The sequence below is a fragment of the Dicentrarchus labrax genome, unplaced genomic scaffold, assembly GCF_905237075.1.
Source record: "Dicentrarchus labrax unplaced genomic scaffold, dlabrax2021, whole genome shotgun sequence".
NCBI lineage: Eukaryota > Metazoa > Chordata > Actinopteri > Moronidae > Dicentrarchus > Dicentrarchus labrax.
This window is the reverse complement of record NW_026136703.1, coordinates 20,523,411-20,543,095: the sequence shown is the minus strand read 5'-3', so window position 1 is coordinate 20,543,095 and position 19,685 is coordinate 20,523,411. Positions and strand designations below refer to the sequence as shown.

At 40.6% G+C, this 19,685-nt stretch overlaps 1 protein-coding gene across 4 annotated transcripts in view; it reads right to left on the bottom strand.

Moving 5' to 3' along the window:
* The window catches only part of trim9 (tripartite motif containing 9), a 41,465-nt gene extending 25,783 nt beyond the window's left edge, over window positions 1-15,682 (bottom strand). For 2 of the 4 annotated variants that reach the window (XM_051393791.1, XM_051393807.1), the window contains exons 1-2: window positions 14,659-15,682; window positions 542-637 (exon numbers count right to left, since the gene is read on the bottom strand). In XM_051393791.1, the coding sequence (XP_051249751.1) occupies window positions 542-637; window positions 14,659-15,498 (936 nt within the window). In that variant the 5' untranslated portion in view covers window positions 15,499-15,682. The remainder of the gene's footprint in view (window positions 1-541; window positions 638-14,658) is intronic. The other 2 variants (XM_051393799.1, XM_051393818.1) reach the window with 1 other exon arrangement.
* Between the last annotated feature and the right edge of the window lie 4,003 nt (window positions 15,683-19,685).

The following is a 19,685-nucleotide window of genomic DNA, read 5'->3' as shown; positions in this document are numbered from 1 at the left end:
TAACTCGCCATCAAACGAGGTGGGTGGATAAAATCATCATGAAGCATCATCACCATGGGATGACTGAGTAATGTACGCACAATTATGCCTAGTGTGTAGCAGTAGTGTTCGATTTCACACGTACTAAATTCCCACCTTGACGGGTCTCCCTCGAGCGTCATCTCGCTGTGTAACGATAATCAACGCAGGCATTTAATCCCACCTTCCTCCTCTTACAAGCTTCTTAAGCTGACCACGGCTTTGTCTCCTCAGACAGCAGAAGATTGCAAGCATCTAAATCTATTCGCGGTCAATATATTGTACCTACACTAAGTACACATGATACACAGAATGTAAACAGGGGGACTATTTCCTCTCAAATCAATACCCACCCTCCTCAACTTTGCTAAGACTGAAACCCGCTGCTGCATTGGCAATTTACAACACAACAGTCTATATCTGATGCTCTGTCCATATTTAAAATCATTTTAATAATAATAATGTATGCATTTTATGGGTGGATGCAGCGGGAAAACCAACAATTGTGTGCATGTTTAAGTACCTGGATGTGCTGCACCATGTTCCTCAGCTGAACCAGGAACTCCTTGGCCTCAGTGGCTCGGTCTGACAGGCCGTTGAGAGCTTGAGACAGCTGACCCTGTGGAGAGCACAAAGAGAGGGCATTAGAGATACAGCATCAGCTCTGCAGATATATGGGCTTGTACTGCATTTAAATAATAACAACCAACTTTACAACACATGTATACTGAACTGTGCTTTTGGGATATGGGGCTTTAAAGAATCTAAAACTGTAGACACCTTACAGACAGAATAGAGTCTAATCGAAATGGCGGATTGTAGAACAAATAAGGTGTTTATGAGGAAGTAAATCACAGTTCTACATGGGCAACAAAGCTTTACACAGTTTGAGCTGGATGTGCTGTATAGCTACAGGAATAGTTTGTTGTAATGTGAACTGCATATTAACAGCAAAGATCTTTAGTTGAGAGCTGGTACCCCTTTCTCTGGTCATTGAGGTTGATTTATTCAAATAAATGTGCAATGTGTGTGATTTGTGGAAAGTAAGTACCATTTCATTTTATACTCATGATGATTTTCTACAAAATAGTTGGGGACCGGACGGTTCTAGACTCCACGTCGTCCATTAATTCCCGATAATGGACACCTGGTCAGGCATTATCCCTTACTAATTTTCCATGACGGCTCAATAATAATAATAATAATAATAATAATAATAATAATAATAATAATAATAATAATAATAATTTAATAATCAAATTTGGATGTTTTCAAGTTTGTTAATTTTGGGCTTGGGTCATTTAATCAGAATTTATTCTGATTTCTCCAGTACAATATAATACTTGTGTTGTCAGTGATTTAGGAATTTTGTTTTAGACAATGATGGTCTGAAAAAATGTTTATGAAAGATACTAAAGTTGCATCTCAACTTTTGGACTTTCTCTTTTGTTTGGAAATGTAAATGCAGGTCCAACCATGCATGAATATATATATGGTCTTCTGTAGGTTCATGCGCACAATAAAATATAAATGTAATTAATTTATTCATTCAACAATAAATCAACATGCCCAACTCCATTATATATATAAAAATAGGTTCTGAATCTTCAACCAACACTCAGTAGGACAACACTTTAAGGATTCACTCATGTATGGACGTTTTGGGCAGATGCCCGTCTGCAGGGTGCCAACTCACAACAACGTTACAGTCAGCTATGTGGCAAACTGATATGCAACAATATCACCAACAGGAAGAACCAAACAACACCTAATATTGAATCTCCTCTTTGTATCCATCCTCCAGCAAGTAAAGGTGATTGAGGATTTTGAAGGTTTGTAGTTTTTATTTTTGAACTCTCGACATAACTCCCCATAACTAAATCCCACTTCAACAACTGGTTAAATGCAGAACACATCAAACTTTGTAAGACTATACATATTTAATGGGACCTTTAACATCAACAGGAAGGACACATGGAGGCAGCCCAGCATGAGATTCCAAGCCACTTAAGTTATTTTAGACGTAGATTCCCAGGCCAGGGCAGCCTTGGTCAGTTCAAAATATAAGGCTCAACCTTTACACAGCCACCATACTGTGAAAATCTCCTAATTCTATCTTTTGGCAGTTTTAGATGAACTCAAAATTCTCACTGGTCAATTTAGAAACAAAGCTGCTTTTCACTGCCGCTGGGAGACTGACATTTTCAACGGTCAAGTTTTCACCCCAAGAGACAAAATGCACAGTCAGCCTTATACACAAAATGACATTTCCAACTAAGATGATTTATGAACAAAAAAAAAGAAAAGCCACTTGACTGTTGGATTATAAGCCGTGGTCATCTGGAGCAGAGCACAGTGCACGTGACGGGAAATACCATTGCTTTGGATGTGTGCGATGACACACAAATGCTCCTGTTTGGATAGAGGGGAAAAGAGACAGAGTGTTCATGTATGTGAAGCAGGGTTGTGTGAACAAGGGGGTGACGGAGCGAGAGGACGCGGTCTGACCCTGTGGGAACCTCGTTTTGGTTGAGTGAACAACCGTCAACTTGGGGAGCGCATTGTCTTCTGGGAGGAAAATGAAGTACTGGGCGTTATTTGGCGAAAAGGAAAAAGAGAGAAATCACTTGAACTCCGGAAGAGAGCAATAAAACCTGGAACTAGCTGATACAGTGAAAAACACTGTGAAAACAACTCTGTGTCAACCCAGCTCCTGGTATCTGACGTTAGCTGGTCAAATGGGAATCTGTATGCGGGAGCCAGCAGCTGACCTTTGACCTCAACGTTTGGGAAACCCATGACAGCTGTCGCTAACATGAGTCTACAGCACTGAGGGACAGTCTGAGTCGGTAACAGCTGAGCAAAGACTGAAATGTAAACATGCCCGGATTGTGTAGGAAACTTCCTCCTTGTTAACTTGGGAAACATATATTTTAACGTCACAAGAGACCTGCATGACTAAGAATATATTAAATGTATGTTTTCTCCCATGTAAGTTTTGTTGTTTGTCTTAAAAGGTGCAATAGGTATGTTTTCATTAGTGTATAATCACCTGAAAATAAGAATTGGTATGTTTTGTTACCTATGAATGAGCTGTTTCTATCTACAGAGGTAGGAAGTCCCCTTCTATGAACCATGTTTCTACAGTAGCCCAGAATGGACAAACCAAACACTGGCTCTATATAGAGACACACTATCACACACTACACCCTGGGAAGAGTAAGATGTATTCAAATGGATGCAAAATGCAACTTCACCATTAGATGTCACTCAATCCTACACTGTTCCTTTAAAGAGATGGATTTTAGAGCTGCAGCTAATGATTGTTCATGATCAAATGATTTTTCCTATAAAGTGTCAAGAAACAACAAACAAATTAAAAATGTATTTAAATTACAATGATACATGAAGCAAATTCTCACATTTATGAGAAAGAAACCAGCAAATGTTTTGTAATTTAGTCATTCTCTACCTTTGGGAACAGTAATAATTTCTGTGGAGGATAAGTGGATCTTTGAACTTTAGATTATTTTCGTACTAATGTAATGATTCCAAATCTAAGCATAGTTACGATAACTTAAAAGGCACATTTTAAAACCGCTAAAAACACTGAATAAAGCAGTTCCACCTTAAAAACCAGTGTTTCTCTGACACTGTTCAGCAGACAAAGGACGTCCTTTCCTAAATGTCAAACTATTGCTTTAAGATAAATAGATTTTACCAGAGTGGATACAAAAGTCAATGAAGTACATTTCTTAGAATAGAAGGGAGGAAATTAGTACAACAATTTCAGTTAAATTAAAAATCAAAAATAGTAAATACAAAAGCACACAAAACAACACAATCCTTGCCTCCTGATGTGTTACTCCAGCTTTCTGAGATGAGACGACTCCGAAATCAAACTCCATTTCACTTGGATCACTAAGTCGCCACTATCGTTTCGAGATCCTGCCAATCACGCGCAAGTCATCCAAAGCGTTCGCTCAGACTCTGGTGGTTTCATCACAGATCCGCCAGGTCATACACCTGCCCTTTCAGCTGTCCTAAATTGGAGTTCATTTTCTCTTTCAGTTTTCTCATTTTCCTCTCTGTGATACAGTGATGGACGTCGAGGGAGCTCCTGCCTCGCTTCGCCCAGTTAACAGTCAGCGTGCGTTCGGTGACAGAGCAGATGAAATGAAAAGCACTTGATTGTCTGGAGGCGTTTTTCCGCAGTGTCTGTTCGAGAACCTGCAGAGCTCGGTAGTCAAAACCAGGTCAAAACGTGCCATGAAAGTAGAGGCTGTTTTGTTTCTACACAGCTTACGGCTATTTCCTGCTTGGTAAAGACAACAATGCCATTGCAGGCAGGTCAAAGACAGACTCAAAGACACAACAAATGGGTTGAAGAGCACTGTGAGACCAAAGCTTCACAGCTGAAGATTTGGAAATTGAGGAGCCACTACTGGCTCTTCGCCCAAGCAAGCTTCTCATTTGAAACCAACGACTGATTCTGTTGACTAAAAACGACAATACGATACTAATCCAGCAATTTCTGTCAACTTTAGTTAGTATTAGCTGATGGTTCAGCTGATTGAAACCTCAGTATACAGGCAACTTTTATAACTTTTCAGCTTATTCACTTTAAAATGAGAACCAACATGATGTTAGATACATATTTCCCAGACAAACCGTTAGCATTTGCACCTGAGGATTTATGTAAATGGATCAGTTTCTTCCAAAATAAAGAGCGGAAGAGCTGTTAACATCACCCTAAACTCTGATTTAGTATCTTGGCTCCCACAAAGTGGAGGTTCCTGTCCTGAAAAGGAGATTTTTATTCTTTCTGCAGTTAGCTAATGATATTATCTTGTTGGTTTTAAAAGTAATTCTAGGTTAAAAGGTTGTAAAGTAACCTGTAACCCCACAAAATTACTGGCTCTTGGCTTTTCTTGGTTACTACTGTAGGTTGCAAGCAAGCATTTACAGTTGACTGTAGAGCAGAAAAACACATTGTTTAATCCATTCTTTACATTGTTGCTCTTAGGTTTATGCTTAAAAACAGACACCATCCTCCAAACACTCAGTGAATGGTCAACCGTGGGCGGCGAAGAGATTTCCATTTCCATTTCCAGAAAGACTGATGAAAACGACACAATTCTCCACTTACATTATTGCAACGCGACTTCAAGCTCGTTCAGGAACAGTCGAAATGAAAGCATTCAACATTAGTGTAGAAATGCTGGAATGTTTGCAATGAGCTACTGAGGATTTGTTGAGGTGGTGGGGGGTTTAGGATGGCCCTGCTATTTGGGAGCACTAATCATCTCAGTAATTAAGCCGAGTGGGAACACGTGCATAGCATGAATAATTCACCAGCAGCTCCGGGGCCATTCTGCATGCTTCATTTTCTCTCTGTGGCCGAGCGAACTAGCCAATCTGTCACAGCAAAGCGAAGATGTCAGAAAGGCGTCAGAGCCAATTTGGATTAAAGCCCCCACTAGGAAGTGGGAAGTGCAAGGAAAGAGGGAGGTAGGTGTAATGTCACTGCTAAGCTCTTAAAGCCGCAGCAAAGGAAAAGTATTCCTCTTCAAGCTAATTAAAAAAACACATATCCACAAAATGTTCCAAATGTTCTACAGGAAACATAGATTTTGAGTTCCCATAACCTACTTTCAAAAAGCTACGTTACATCTCAGAGAAGTGCCCTTCTTTCTCAGAGCTCCAGGGTTAAGTACTTTCTCTGGTGTTCTTTAAACAGTCTCTTTAGGCTCATTTAATCCTGTGTGTAATACGCAGTCATTTGGTTACACACTGTAAACAGACAAACTGAGGGTGAGGTCAACTTCTGGTGAAAAAAAACAACCCACACACACACCAAAGCGATGAAAGAAAGTAGAAATGAATGTAATTTTGCAAAGCTTGATTACTGATTGTGTTTCCCCCAACAGTATCAGTAACCAGAGACTCTAACATGAAAGGTTGTGGTTGTTTACATGCACTGCCGCAGCCCTCAGAGAATACAGTTTGAAATATTAAGCAGGCGACTTGATGATATTTACCGTCCTGGGAGCCTCTCTGTTGTTAAAAATTAAGCTCTTACATCTTCCAACACGCTGGAAGAGTTAAGATTTTGCCAGATTGTGATACTCCTCTGTGTTTAACAAGATCCCATATGAAACCATCATCCACAAGCACAACCTAAGTGGCTGGTGCATTATTCATCACTTATATCTGCCGTCATCAATAATGCAGTAAGAGTCGTTAACTATCCACACAAAAAAAAAGCGATAAAGCTCTGATAATAATAACGAGGGCTCTTGAAAGTTGCCACAGTTTCTTCGGAGTCCTTATTTGACGGACACTTGGGACAGCACAGCAGGAAATGGGGCAGAAGTGATCTATTCTTGTCAGCCCTGGATTTATCTGGAGAGGACGGCGTCTTCTGCACATGATCAAGTCGCCTACCTGCTGATCTAGTTTGAATGTGAAATGAAACAGATGACACTTGGTCCTGAACCTATCAAGACTGGGTTTTCCTAAAGGTCCTATAAAGTCATTAAGTCAGGTGTGGTTGGTATTCTCTTCAGTGTCTCCAGGATTTTTGGGGGGGCTTGTTGTGGCCTAAAATGTTTAATTTCATGGCCACTTTTTTTTTTGTTTAAAGTGCAGAAGAAAGTGAAGATTGTAAAACTTGTTTTGCACAGAAATGTTTTTGTATAATTCATTAAAAAAAAAAAAAAGGCCACTTTTTCCAGTGAGTATTTGCATATTTCTTTTGCAATCGCAACTTCCTGGAGAGACTGTCTCTTCTTTCTCTAGAGCACATTTGTTGATAATTGAGCAGTATCTGTTTAGTAAGAAGGAAGTTTCTGCTGTGCCTTGATGCCATTGGGGAACAAAGTTTTGAGTCCAGCTGGGGGACCTTTGTTACATGCTGTTCCCCATCTCTCTCTCTCCCTAATTTCCTGTCTATTAAAGGCATAAAAAAAAAAAAAAAACACATCTAAAAAAGGGTGTTTCTACTACTTTTTAGATTCAGCATTTGTGGTTCACACCTTTTGCTACAAAGTTTAAATCCCTGCAAACCCCATCTTCTCTTCTGAAGCTTCATTGATGCAGCATCTTCCAGAAAACCTGTGGATGTTTTTCAGTTGTGTCATGTGTGAATATAGGATAAAAAAATTAAAAAAAAGGGATGAAAAGTTCAAAAGATCAAAAGATGCGAAATCCTCTATTGTAATGCTAGTAGTGTTAGCTATAAGACTCTTGGGTCGGACTCCGTGTGGAGTGGGATAGCTAAAAGTTTCTATGCCCAGTGCACCCATATTACTTTCCATTAGTATGGTAGAAGCTGTTTTTTTTTCAACTTTATCTGGTTCATACAAAGTCATCGAAAATGGAGGATAAACAAGACAAATAAAGGAAAGAGTCACCAAACTCTATGTGCTGATAAAGACAAAGGGGTAAGCTGTCTTGTCTGACAGGTACAGAGAGAGAGAGAGCGGTCAGTAAAGTGCGGGTCTAATCAGGCATCATAAGTGCAAACAGCTGTGTGGATGGACTGCAGGTGTGTGTGTTGGGGCTTTGAAGGTCTGAGGCTGAACCAATTTCAAAAATGCGGGATTAAGCCGTTCAAGCCATGTATTAAATTAATATGGATATTAATAGTCATAGAAGTAAAACCTGCAGCTTACGTGAGGCAGTCTGACCTTATACCTCACCTATTTAGAGATCATCATGTTGACACAGACACATACATTTAATAGAAAGTAAGGAATGTTGTAAGCACAGTGAAATCAATGCTGCATGGTACAATGAGGCTCCCCAGGCTTGGTAGCTGGTTCCTGGATGCACCTGTGGTTAAATTAGAATGAATGCACTATCAATAATTACATTTAGGAGAGATGTCAGCCATGACTAATCAAACCACCAATGGACCCTTTTTACAGCAGACGTTTTGACTTGTCAACGCAGGAAAAGCACGGGCACAGTTAATAACGCTAATGATGGCTGCGTTCAATTTAGACGAGCCAGTTCCAGGGCTCTGGTTATAGTGCATGCTCCCTCGCTGACATGGCTTGCTGGAGTGCTTAATGGAACGCAGCCATCGTTAATGTTATTAGTTACACCTGTGCTTTTCCTGCCTGCGTAACTCTAAATGTCTGCCCTGAAAGTGGTCTATTAGCTACGAAAGCAGACAACTTCTTGTAATAATAATAATACATTTATTTGTATCTGATTTTCAGAAGCCATTTTCATGTTCATAAAAAATCTTGCTTGTTTTTGCTAATATGACAATTAAATATTTGGTTTAACCATCCTTTCCTGTGAGGCAACTGTGTCAGTAGTTGCTATGGTTACTTGCAGTCTAATATATGGTGAATTGAGGACAGATAATATAGGAACAATGTTTGAGGTGTCCCAATAAACACTTTTAATGACACTTGTCAGCCAATCAGACACAGGAGTTTTCTGTTGTTGTGCACTGGACCCTCGGAGATTATGGATCTCATGGATATAAATAAATAAAGTAATTTCAAAGCTCACTTTTTAAGTCTGTGGATTTGCTTTGTAATTTCCTGGATTTCACCCACTGACATTTAACCAATCAGCTTGTTCCTCCAGCGAAGCTCTGTTCATGTTACCTCCAATCTGATTTCTGCTCTTTAAAGTAACTGAGAACAGACTGGGGACAATTACATCAGCTCCTCTTCTAACGTTATGATCGAAACAATGATGTTGATGCTGATGACAACGATGATGAAAAAAGGATCACCGCAGGATGTAACCTATCCTGATCATGTGCTGCACAGATTTCAGGTTGAGCTTGCTTTTCTTATGCAACTGGTGTCCTCATTTAATGTGGGCTGTTAGGGCAGCCTGATGTGATGGCGGATAATAAATTATTCTGTTTTAAAAATGTAGCAAAGCCTCCTAAAAAATTTGACAGCTTGCTTTGGTTTGGACTCATTTATGTACAGAAAAGAAAAGAGAAAAAAAAAGTTCTTTCTCTCCCAGTTGGGCCACAAAGGACAATTGGCACAGTGGAGTTTTAAGGCATTTATCTCTCTCCAGTTACACGCCTGGAGCAAGTTGGAAGATGCAGCTGGTTCCCACCCAGAAAAGTTATGTAAAAATATGTCAAAAAGAAAATTCAGTGCAGAAGCCAATGTTTTCTGTGGACCCCAAATGCCGACTGGACATTAAATATTCTGTATCTCGTCAAACTTGGCTCATTTACCCCAGAGATGAGACATTCAGCATCGCTCTCTCTTTCCTGCTCAGTCTCTGTTTCCTCTCTTCGGGCGTTCTGGGTCATTCTGGCGCTCTCATTTTCCTGTTCTTTATCTCCCTCTTTCATTAACATTTACACAGCTAATCTCTTTACATGGCGGCTCGAGGGGTAAATATCATTGCCTGTAATGGACCAGCATCAAACTAAACGGCTTTGCGAAATCTAAGGCCCCCCACTGTGAAATGTCATTCTCTATAGACCTCAGATCCGCCTTTGTCCTCCGTCTCATCCCCATATCAGTGAATCACAGTTGGCTATTGTGAACAATCGAGCAACCGTGTCTTTTATCTGTAGAATCACTTACAGTAAAGACGACGTACTTAAAAGTTTCCACGTTATCACCGCTGGGCCACTATTGACTCTTCATTAAGAATGTAGGACTCAAGCTGGAGCACAAATAGTGATCCTGCACTGTTAATTAATTGTTAATTGTGATCTTACAGTAGGTGATACAGTATTATTTATTTTCTATCATTAATGTGCGGTTGGAATAATGGGCAGTGTGACTGGATGACAACAAATGGGGTACAGCTCTAAAAAGTACAAAATTACTTTGATCAGTGACTTCTAATCTTAGTATTTGCTTGTTGTTTGGTTATTTGGCCAGCTGTAATATATGTTGGTCTCTCCAGGACTTCACAGGACATTTTGGGATTTGTTGAGGTCTAAAATGGTTGATTTTGCAGCAGCTTTTCTAAAACATTGCAATTTATGTTCGCAAAGATTTAATATCTCTAGTAGTTTGGGGAGATATGACTCAATGCTAGACTGTTATGATTGGTGAAACTCACGGGAAAACTACATTGATTGGTCAAAGTTGTGGCCATTGGACAAAATTGCAAGGTCACACAGAATTTACAGGGATTGGTTGAATTAGCATTCATTGTTCCTGGAAGAACTAATATTTGTGTTGCTATTGAATTCTATTAATTTCCTGCGAGGCTGAAGCCAGATACACACTTTGTTCGGATTCATGGTCACTATGCAGTTATTTATCTGTATGGGACAGTGTCCTGCTGGTCTTTGTCTGGATGTCTTGAGTGTTGAGCAGCCACACAGCGGGGCTGACTGTGGGTACAATGGATCCAGACTGACATTCAGTCTCATTAGTATTAGCCGGCAGGAGTAAAAGCAGGACTGGAGGACGGGGATCCCGCCGCCTCTGTCTGACTTTTCAAGGCTTTTCCTTTGCTGTCGCTGAGTGCAGGCAGAGCTGCAGGTAACTCATCCAGAAGCAAATCAACTGTTCAGCTGCAATATCAACATGAGACTTTTAATATTTGTCCCAGTACCTGCTCTGTCTGTCCTTCTTAGCCCGTTTTTTGGGGGCATCTTGGATGAGAGCTTGCAGAGCATCCATCTGTGTTAGCTTTTGTCAGGGTGTGCAGGCCGTCTGTTTATGTCAGGAGGCTTAGGATCAAATACATGCTGACAGTGAAGGGTCGCACATGTGCACACTAGAAGTGGAAAATTCCTTAAATCACTTGCGAATTCCTCAAATTACTCACTTCTACAACCTTTTTCTACTTGCGTGCAAAGCTCAAAGGGAAATTTTCAGGGTCGTCTGGGTTAACATCTCCTCTGCTGCCTCTGATTTATCTCTCCTCCAATGGCAAGAGGGCAAATTACTAATTTTCTGCTACAATCTGCTACTTATTTTCTGCACACCCACGCATCTTCTTGCACTTAATCTTCTATGTGATTAATCACCTTTAATTGCCACTAAACACACAGAGGCGACAGAGCCTGACCTAGATTGCATTAAGGGTCCTGTGCGACCCCTTATGACATCCGTGGAGAACTGCGGACCACTCACTATATAGGGCTTTAACACTCTGATGGCTTTACTGTTTTTAATGTGATTTACAGAGATTAACACAGACATCCTGTCACCACATAAAACCTTCTGACACAAATCTGAAGCGGCAGAAGAGAGCTGGACGAGTCACACTATGTTAGCTCTTAAATTTCTACTCGTCTTTAGTGACTGAAATTGACTTTGGAGACATGAAATTGATTACCATCGTGGTTTAGACACGGTCACGCAGTCCTAAAGGGGGGGTTAGAGATAAAACGCGGTGGTTTTTATTGCCTGTAAGACCAGCAGAGAACTTCAGAAGACATCTAAAAGGGAGCAGGAAAAGCGGGAGTAATGATCTGTAGCATTCAAAACTCATTTTAGTACACACAGACACATGTTACTGTAGAAGAAGGAAGGGAAAGGCTGTAAAGCATCTGGGATGGATTCCTCATGGGGTCCAGTATCTTAGAGACCTCTGCTGCTCTGCGCAACATCAAGAGGGATTTGGTTGCCATGGCGGCAGGTAATTCAACTCTTTCTATAAAGAGAGAAATGTTTCACAAAGACAGAAAGCACAGTTTGTCCTGACGTACCAATACGACACTGATGGTGATGGATGCAGATTAAAAACCTTGAAGAAACTCCCAGTTGGAAAATATACGAGATCTTATTAAATGATACAAGTGAGCACATTTTCAGCTCTGAGATGTAAATGCTGCAGGTGTGGATTTAAGATTTGTCGCTAAGAAACGAGGTTCAAGTTTTTTAGTGTTGTTGTACTTCCTGCATCGACATCAGGCAGTGATGCTGAAAAATGCAGCAGGCCTGTCACAAAAGCACGCAGATGAAACAACCAACAGCTTTGATCACTCTGAGTAGAAAAACAAGATGTTTATGTACATACCCAAATATATGGGTGAGAGCATAAATACAATGTATATTTCAATACTGGATGGTTTTGCTTATGGCCAATAGCAACCATTAAAGCTGCAATGTGTTTAAATAAAGGTGTCTTTCAGCTTATTGTTTTTGACTGTAACTGTACTGTGTTGATTCACTCTCATCTCACTGATCAACAAAAACACACTAAAAATCCCCTGTAAACTACCCAGTACAAACGAACAAAATTATTAACTAGCTGGTGAACGTAATGGAGCATTTAGCTGCTAAATAGCCGGATATGTTTTCTTTTTTTCAAGAGTTGATTGAGACCGAAAGAGAGTTAAAAGGTCAGTACTGGACCAGAAACATGACTCGAAATGGATGTTAATGTTGCTCTGTGTCGACTGGATGAGTAAATAAGCAACTGTTTGCTAATAGGCTCGCCATAATAACTTAATAGCTATAATAGTTATAATATGTCAGTGTTGTGTTTACATCTTGTTGTGCTGCCCTTGAGTGGCCAAACAAAAAAAATTAAGGATGCACAATTGATGGTGTGCATTGTGTGCGTTCACCTGACATAACAAAAATGTAAGTACATTGTAAGTACAGTGTATCTGTGAACAATAGTGAACACAGAATTTACGAACTTAAGTTTAAAAAACGTCCAGATTATTCTGTAAAATATTTATTTGTATTGTTACAACGACTCTTTAATCCTTCTGTTACTTGAGTGAAAACCTGTCAAATGTGAGGATTTGGTGCTTTTCTCTGTTTTGTAGCATTGTAAATGTAATATTTGGAGGTTTTGTACTGTTGAAAAGATACAGCAAGCTATTGGAAAATGTCATTGATCTACAGCCAGTGTTTGGATTGTCCGCTCTGGGCTACTGTGGAAACATGGCAGTTCAACATGGCAGCCACCGTAGGGGAGGACCCGTTCCCTCTGTAGATAAAAACGACTCATTCTAAGGTTACAAAAACACAACGATGAGCCTTTAACAGCGAGTGACCAGTCAGATTTCAGAGAAAGCCAGTGCCACCACTCTGGGTACTATATGCATTATGCATAGGTGACGCATGAGAATCTACAGTATGTCTGCAGGATATGGACTACAATCTCATTTTTTCCCTGGTGAATTATGTGAGGAACACCCCGAAGCTCTGAAAGATGTCCATCCTCAACGCTGCCAGCTCCGAGCTCTCAGCCATCTGTTACAGTTACTGCAGGCAGCATCTTCGGATAACAGGTCAGATATAAGCAGGTGCCATGAAAGAAGCCAAAAACAGGGTGACAGGCTGCACATTGGCACCAATATCCCAGATACCATCGATTGGTTTCTTCAAATATTCTCCTTTAGCTCTTTTTTTTATATTTTGAATCCAAGAAAGATGAAGCAGGAAAGGTTCGGCAACTTCTCAAGTGACGGCAAATGGATGTGAGTGAAATGATCAACCCCCTCTGAGCTTTTCCATCAATTTTACAATTGCCTCAGCATCTGAGGTGACACACTATCTCATCACCATCTAGAAGAGATGATTGGACTGGAGGTCTGTTAAATGGCTGTTTTGAAGACACACAAGACCAATTCTGACTGTAAATCATGAAGAAATCTGTAGCGAGGGAAGGATGTGCGTGTGTGTGTGGGTGTGAGCTCCCTGTGCACAAAAACTCAACTGCATTCACAATTTAGTTTTTTGGTTTTCTCATAGACACCAGTAGCTACCATCACTACACAGCTCCCTCTTGTGTGTGTGTGTGTGTGTGTGTGTGTGTGTGTGTGTGTGTGTGTGTGTGTGTGTGTGTGTGTGTGTGTGAGCACTGAAGAGCCTCTATATCCAGCTCTCCATCCTCCCTCGCCACTGGATGCTGAGCGTGTGGAGGTGAGGGTTACTGCTGCAGAGGCGTAAACAAACTTGGCTCTGCAGCCTTCTGAAGTGCGGTGCCTCCCTGCCCACAACAACTCCAAAATAGCCTCTCAATCCACCACAAAGGCCGGCATCTGTGCTCCTCTGCTGGCTCTTATTAAAGCATAGCTCCAATATTAGCCATGCCTAATGATCTCTGGGGCGCCTGTGAGCTGTCAGAGCACAGAAAGGAGTGGAACATACAGTATATATAGAGTGAAGGAATCTGCTGTATGGTAGCTCAGGAGACAAATGGTCAAGAGTTAAAATCATGCCAGAATCACTGAGCTACTTAAGTTTTATGGAAAAGTGCATATGTGATAGAAGCAGTTTCCTGTTGATAAAGGAGGCCTGCTCCTGGTTGTCCACTCGTGAGCAGAATTTCAAATAGAGCTGCCTCCTGACAGCTTTTGCGCACCAGAGACAGCAGAGTTCCCCGTTTGGAGAGGTGCGCATTTCTCCCCTCTGCCTCACGAAGCCGACAGAAATATGAGCTGGAGGTGTGTCGGAGAGGCAAATTCATCCGCTTACTATATTGTGCATTGTAAAGCAATCATTTAAATCCATAGTGACAAGTGAACATTCCCACAGCTCTACTGAATGCTAAGCGGAGCTGACAACATAGCGCAAATTATTTTCGAGGCAGACTTGTTGCTCAGCTCAGAGGATGATGAATCACTGCGAATAAAGATGACACGCACATACAGAGAAAAATACGCACTGGTAAACAGCAAAGAAAGATTGTGCAGCTTGATCATTTTTACGCACGTACCTTGTGCAGTTTCCACATTGCGCCCAAAGCCTTGACTTCGTGTGTGCCGTGTTTTCCTTCTTCCAAACACTGATAACACACAGGCGTCTTACACTGTACACAGTACATGCTTAGGTTCTCCAGTTCGTGTTCTGTGCAAGTGGAGATTTTGCGGGGACTCGTGCGGCGACTTATCCGCCCCTGCGCTGGCGGCACCAGGCGATGCTTGGCGAGGGGACCGCGGGGAGGATGGCACCTCAGGCGGCAAGGGTCACAGTAGAAGACGTCGCACTGCTCGCACATCACGGTGGCCTCCTTCGGACTCTTCTCGCAGAGCTGACACTTGAGAGCGGCCGCTTTGCTCTGCTGATACCTGTCCACAACCCCCTCCAGCACCCGGTTCTTGGGGAATCCGCGGAGCCCCCGGTCGTCCAAGATGAGGCTGCGGTGACACTGTGGGCAAGTGATGCAGGAGTTGCGGGGGATCGGGGGCAAAGAGCCGGGCTGCGGTAGCAGGTGCTGCTGCTGCGGAGGAGGCTGGGGGACAGTCGGGGGGAAAACTCGCACCCCGTTCGGTGATTTTTGGCAAGGGGTGGTCGGAGCGCTGACGAACCCTCCATAGGAACCGTATCCACTGTCCGCCTCACTGTACAAACTCATTTTATCCAAATCCAGATAATCATAGTCGGAGACGCCGGATCCGGAGGCTCGGCTGCTCTGTGGGGACTCGGCGTCGGGGGTCTGCACAAGGATATTCCGAGCACAAGCCAGGCAAATGTTGTGGGAGCACGGCAGTATGATGGGCTCCCGGTAAAAAGAGCCGCAAACAGGGCATTTCAACTCTTCCTCCATTTCATCCATGGCTGCTTCTGTGAGGTGAGAGATTCCTCTGTGGAGTGCAAACACAAACAAGTTACAGCGGAGAGTCTCGGCTGATTAGTCTTCTGCTCTGTTTGCGCGTAAACGGAGCTCCAGTCGCGTCCTACTGCGATTACTGCAAGTGCAACCTTGACCAGAGGAAAGGCATCAGTACCGGGGAGGCAGACTAACAGATACTGCACACTCTTCACCAATAGGCAAACAGCATCAGCTCATAGCGGGTTCCCATTGGGCAGCCAGTGGATTCCAGACAACCATTGGATAGATCCACTGTCAGTGTGGAGAGGGCTCCTTAATGAGCTTTACAGCCAGATACAACACCAGATACTTGTGTCTGTAGACATTACTGAACATCTAATGCAGCCTAATTGTTTAGGGGATTATTAAGGAAACAATGCGAGACTGTCCTTTGAATTAATATCAATTCATGATTATGCAGACCCCTTAATATTAGATCAACTGCAGATTTATGTGTTTCTGGCAAATAGACCAAAGAAAACAGAGAGTATTGTTTTAGAAAATGCTTTCATAAGCTGATTAGTCTAGTGGATTATTTACTTAATAAAGAATCTTATTATTTAAATTAACATATTCAATTACAAGTACAAATCTCAGCTAAATGTGTGTTAGTATTTATCAGAGTAGAGTATTTGTTAAATTATTATGTATTATATTATATCATATTACAATATTGGATCACTGGTGCATTCATGTGTAGGCAGCATTTTAATGTTAACTTAATGCATGTACTGCTGATTAGCTAAATTTATGGAAATACAATATACTTTATTAGCTAATTTTATCATTTTTATGCAAAAACATCATTAGCAGACTAACTTCTTTTGCTGTAGGGCTGCAACTAATCTTAATTAGCATTTTACAGTATTGAATAATCAATAGATTTTTTTTTTTTTTTTGGTTTATGAAATGTCTTATGAAAATAATGAAAAATGCCTATCACAAGCTCAAAGCCCAGAGTGACATCATGAAGATATTCAACTTATAATCAATTAAAACAAAGAAAAACAGGAAATGTTCATATTTAAGAAGCTGGAACTTGTGATTGTTTGACCTTTTTGCTTCATAAATGATCTAAATTAATAATTAACTGATTGTCAGAACTGTTGTTGTAGTGGATCAATTGACTATTTGTTTCAAGTGTAAAAGGTATTAGATTTTCCCAATGCAGTGTAGAATGTCTGACTCAGCAGGATAGACTATTTTAAAATTTCTTAAACCAGGATCACATGCAGCTTTGCATTGCTGCTGCAGAGTATAATCTTGCAGGATTTGAGTTGTTTGTGGAAACGCTTCTCTTCTCAGCCGCCGAGGGAGCAAAGATCAGCTCCTGGAGGAGATTGAAAACATGGAAACTGACACTTTGTGAGATAAGATAAAGCAGCAGCTCTCCACTGCACTCAAAAGAGGTTTTTCTTCCAGAGCTATCTCCATTTCCATGGCCAAATACCTCAGACATCTCTGAGACATCCATGGCAACGTGAGCTTCCACTTTTAGTCCTTCAGTGCGGCTGTTGATAGGGAAATTAAACGCAATAATCCCATTTTACGGAATGCCTCTTTCTCAGACCCACAGAGGGCAACGCGAGGCCACTCATTCATTTGCATATTTTGTAAAGCAGTTTGAGAATGGGAAGAGCATTAATATGGACGTCTTTGTCTAATAAAGATAATCAGTCTGGCATTCGGTGAAGTGTCCAGTGCATTAAAACATAAACTGTCTGATAAACATATCAAAGTGTAAATGTGAATAAACTCTTTGAGATCAATAATAGTGTTGATTTAAACAGCGACGCTGGAAGTCAGTCAGAGTTGGGGGTGCTGAGAGAGAAGTCTGTCTATATAATGACATCATACTAAAAGCTACATGCATGACATTTATGGTTTCTGCATTCATTTGCATGGGCTGGATCATTTCTAGCCAATTTAACGGGCACATTTTATACAGTTTTATAACTTGTTAGCAGATAAAACTGATAAAATAACAGAACAAAGCGTCTTTCCTTTAATAACTCCCATTGCAAATAGCAAATAACTTCATGCACTATGTGATCTTTTCACATTTAAGTTATTTAAATTAATCTCTTGGTCACAAGCAGAAGCTACAGCAACCAAGCCTCTTATGAAGCTATACGGTCAAAATTTTAGTCAGGAAGCCGATAAGATCACATAATTTCCATGTTCTTAGGAAATTAAAAATGTTAAGTTTTGATCATTTTATTAAATCTGCTGATCTTAAAACTTATCTAAAAATGTCGACATAACCAGGCTGCCCCAGGGATCTGTCATCATGAATGATCTGGTGCGTCCTGTTTTATGTTGCTTTAATGTATTACTTTGTGTCCCGTATTGTTCCTTCTTTCTTGCTGAGTACAGTATGTGCATACTTACTGTTGAGTTTGTTTGTATTTGTTGAGTTTTATCTGAAATGCAGCTCAAAGTGCTTTACAGTGTGGCATTAAACACAAAACACAATAAATAAAATATAGGAAATGTCATTTAAACAAACACAATATATACATACATGTACAAAATAGAGTCAAATAAAAAAGATGCTATAGGGAGGGGTATTGCAAATTAGCTGAGGCTATAAATGTTGTGGTGTGTGATGTTTGTTTATGCTACATACTTGTCCCTATACAAATAAACAATGAAATAAAAGTAGTAATATACACAAGTCATTATAAGTTTAAACATTTTTATTATGCCAGACCCTCAGCGCCCATGGATTAAAATCAAACGCACTTCAGGAAATTAAAAGATAACATGGATTTATAGTTGGCAACACAGCCAATAATCATACATTTATATTTATTTATGAAATTGTCCTCATGAAGACATTCATTAGATGTTGCTAACATGTTGATCTTTTTTTTTTTTTATCAGAGCCTTCTGCTTCTGCTCATAATTCTCTAAGATTTGTGAAAATATACAACAAATGGCAAGTTTATCCATGCTAATATTTCCCTGGATTTAACCAAATACAGTTCTGATTCAAACCAAATGTTAGTAACAAGACCATCAGCTATTTTTGGATGCATGCTTGCTGACGCCTCCAGCATGATGACATTGTTCTCTGTGTAATCTCCTCAGTTTGGGGCCACACTGCATCTTCCTGTTTGCTGCCTTCTCGCAGACAAGTGGCCAATCCTTCTAAATCTATTTCATCTTCTTTCTTTTTGTGTCAGTGCCAGCTCTCTCCAAGCTGCCAGGACACACACACACACACACACACACACACACACACACACACACACACACACACACACACACAGAGGTGGCTCTGAGAGAAAATCTCCACCGATTTCTTTTTCCTTCTCTGTGATCACATCCCAGAAGGAAAAGAAAGTCTCTGATTAAGTTTCCGTTTTTTTTGTTTTTTTTGGTGACCTTATGTGCAGTAAAGTAGGAGACGCTTTCATGAGGACAAATAGCTGCTGATTAACTGGCGTGTGATAAGGCAACAGTATCAGCAAACACATAATGTCAAATTAAAGGAAAAGGGACTTTTTTCTGCAGAGTTAACTGACTGTACTTTTAAGATTGGTTTTGATAAAAATTTCTGTCACATAATGCAGTTTGCAATGACGATGGCCGCAGATTTATCTCTGGAAATTCTTTGTAACTTCTGAAACAATGGGTCCCTGATTTCAGAGAGAGATACACAAACTCCAGCGGAAATAACAGCTGACAGATTTAATTAGCTGTGGCTAGCTAGCAAATTAAGCTCACGTTAGCCCCATGAGTTGGTTAAAAACAGTCTTTGGCTGATTTCTTTTAAAATGAGAACCCCATTAAGAGGGTCTTAGATAGGCACTTAATGGCTGCATACATGCCATTGTGCTAAAATAAAGCTAAAGCTACATGACGCAGGGCAAAGCGCTAACATCCTCACAAATTGTTCCATTTGGTCAAGACATGGAAGTTTTGCTTGTGTATTGTTAAAATAAAGGTAGTTAGTCCTATATAAAAAAGAAAAAGTAATCCAGCTGTTAGTTATTTCATTCTAACGTATCTTGTTTAGTTGCTTAGTTAGTGAACATATGTAAAGAACTAAGGCAGAGGTCAGTTTTATGCTTTATTGTTCGTACATTCAAACACTGTGAATCAGATTTCTAACTAACTGATGGAGTCTCCCAGTTTCTAATAAA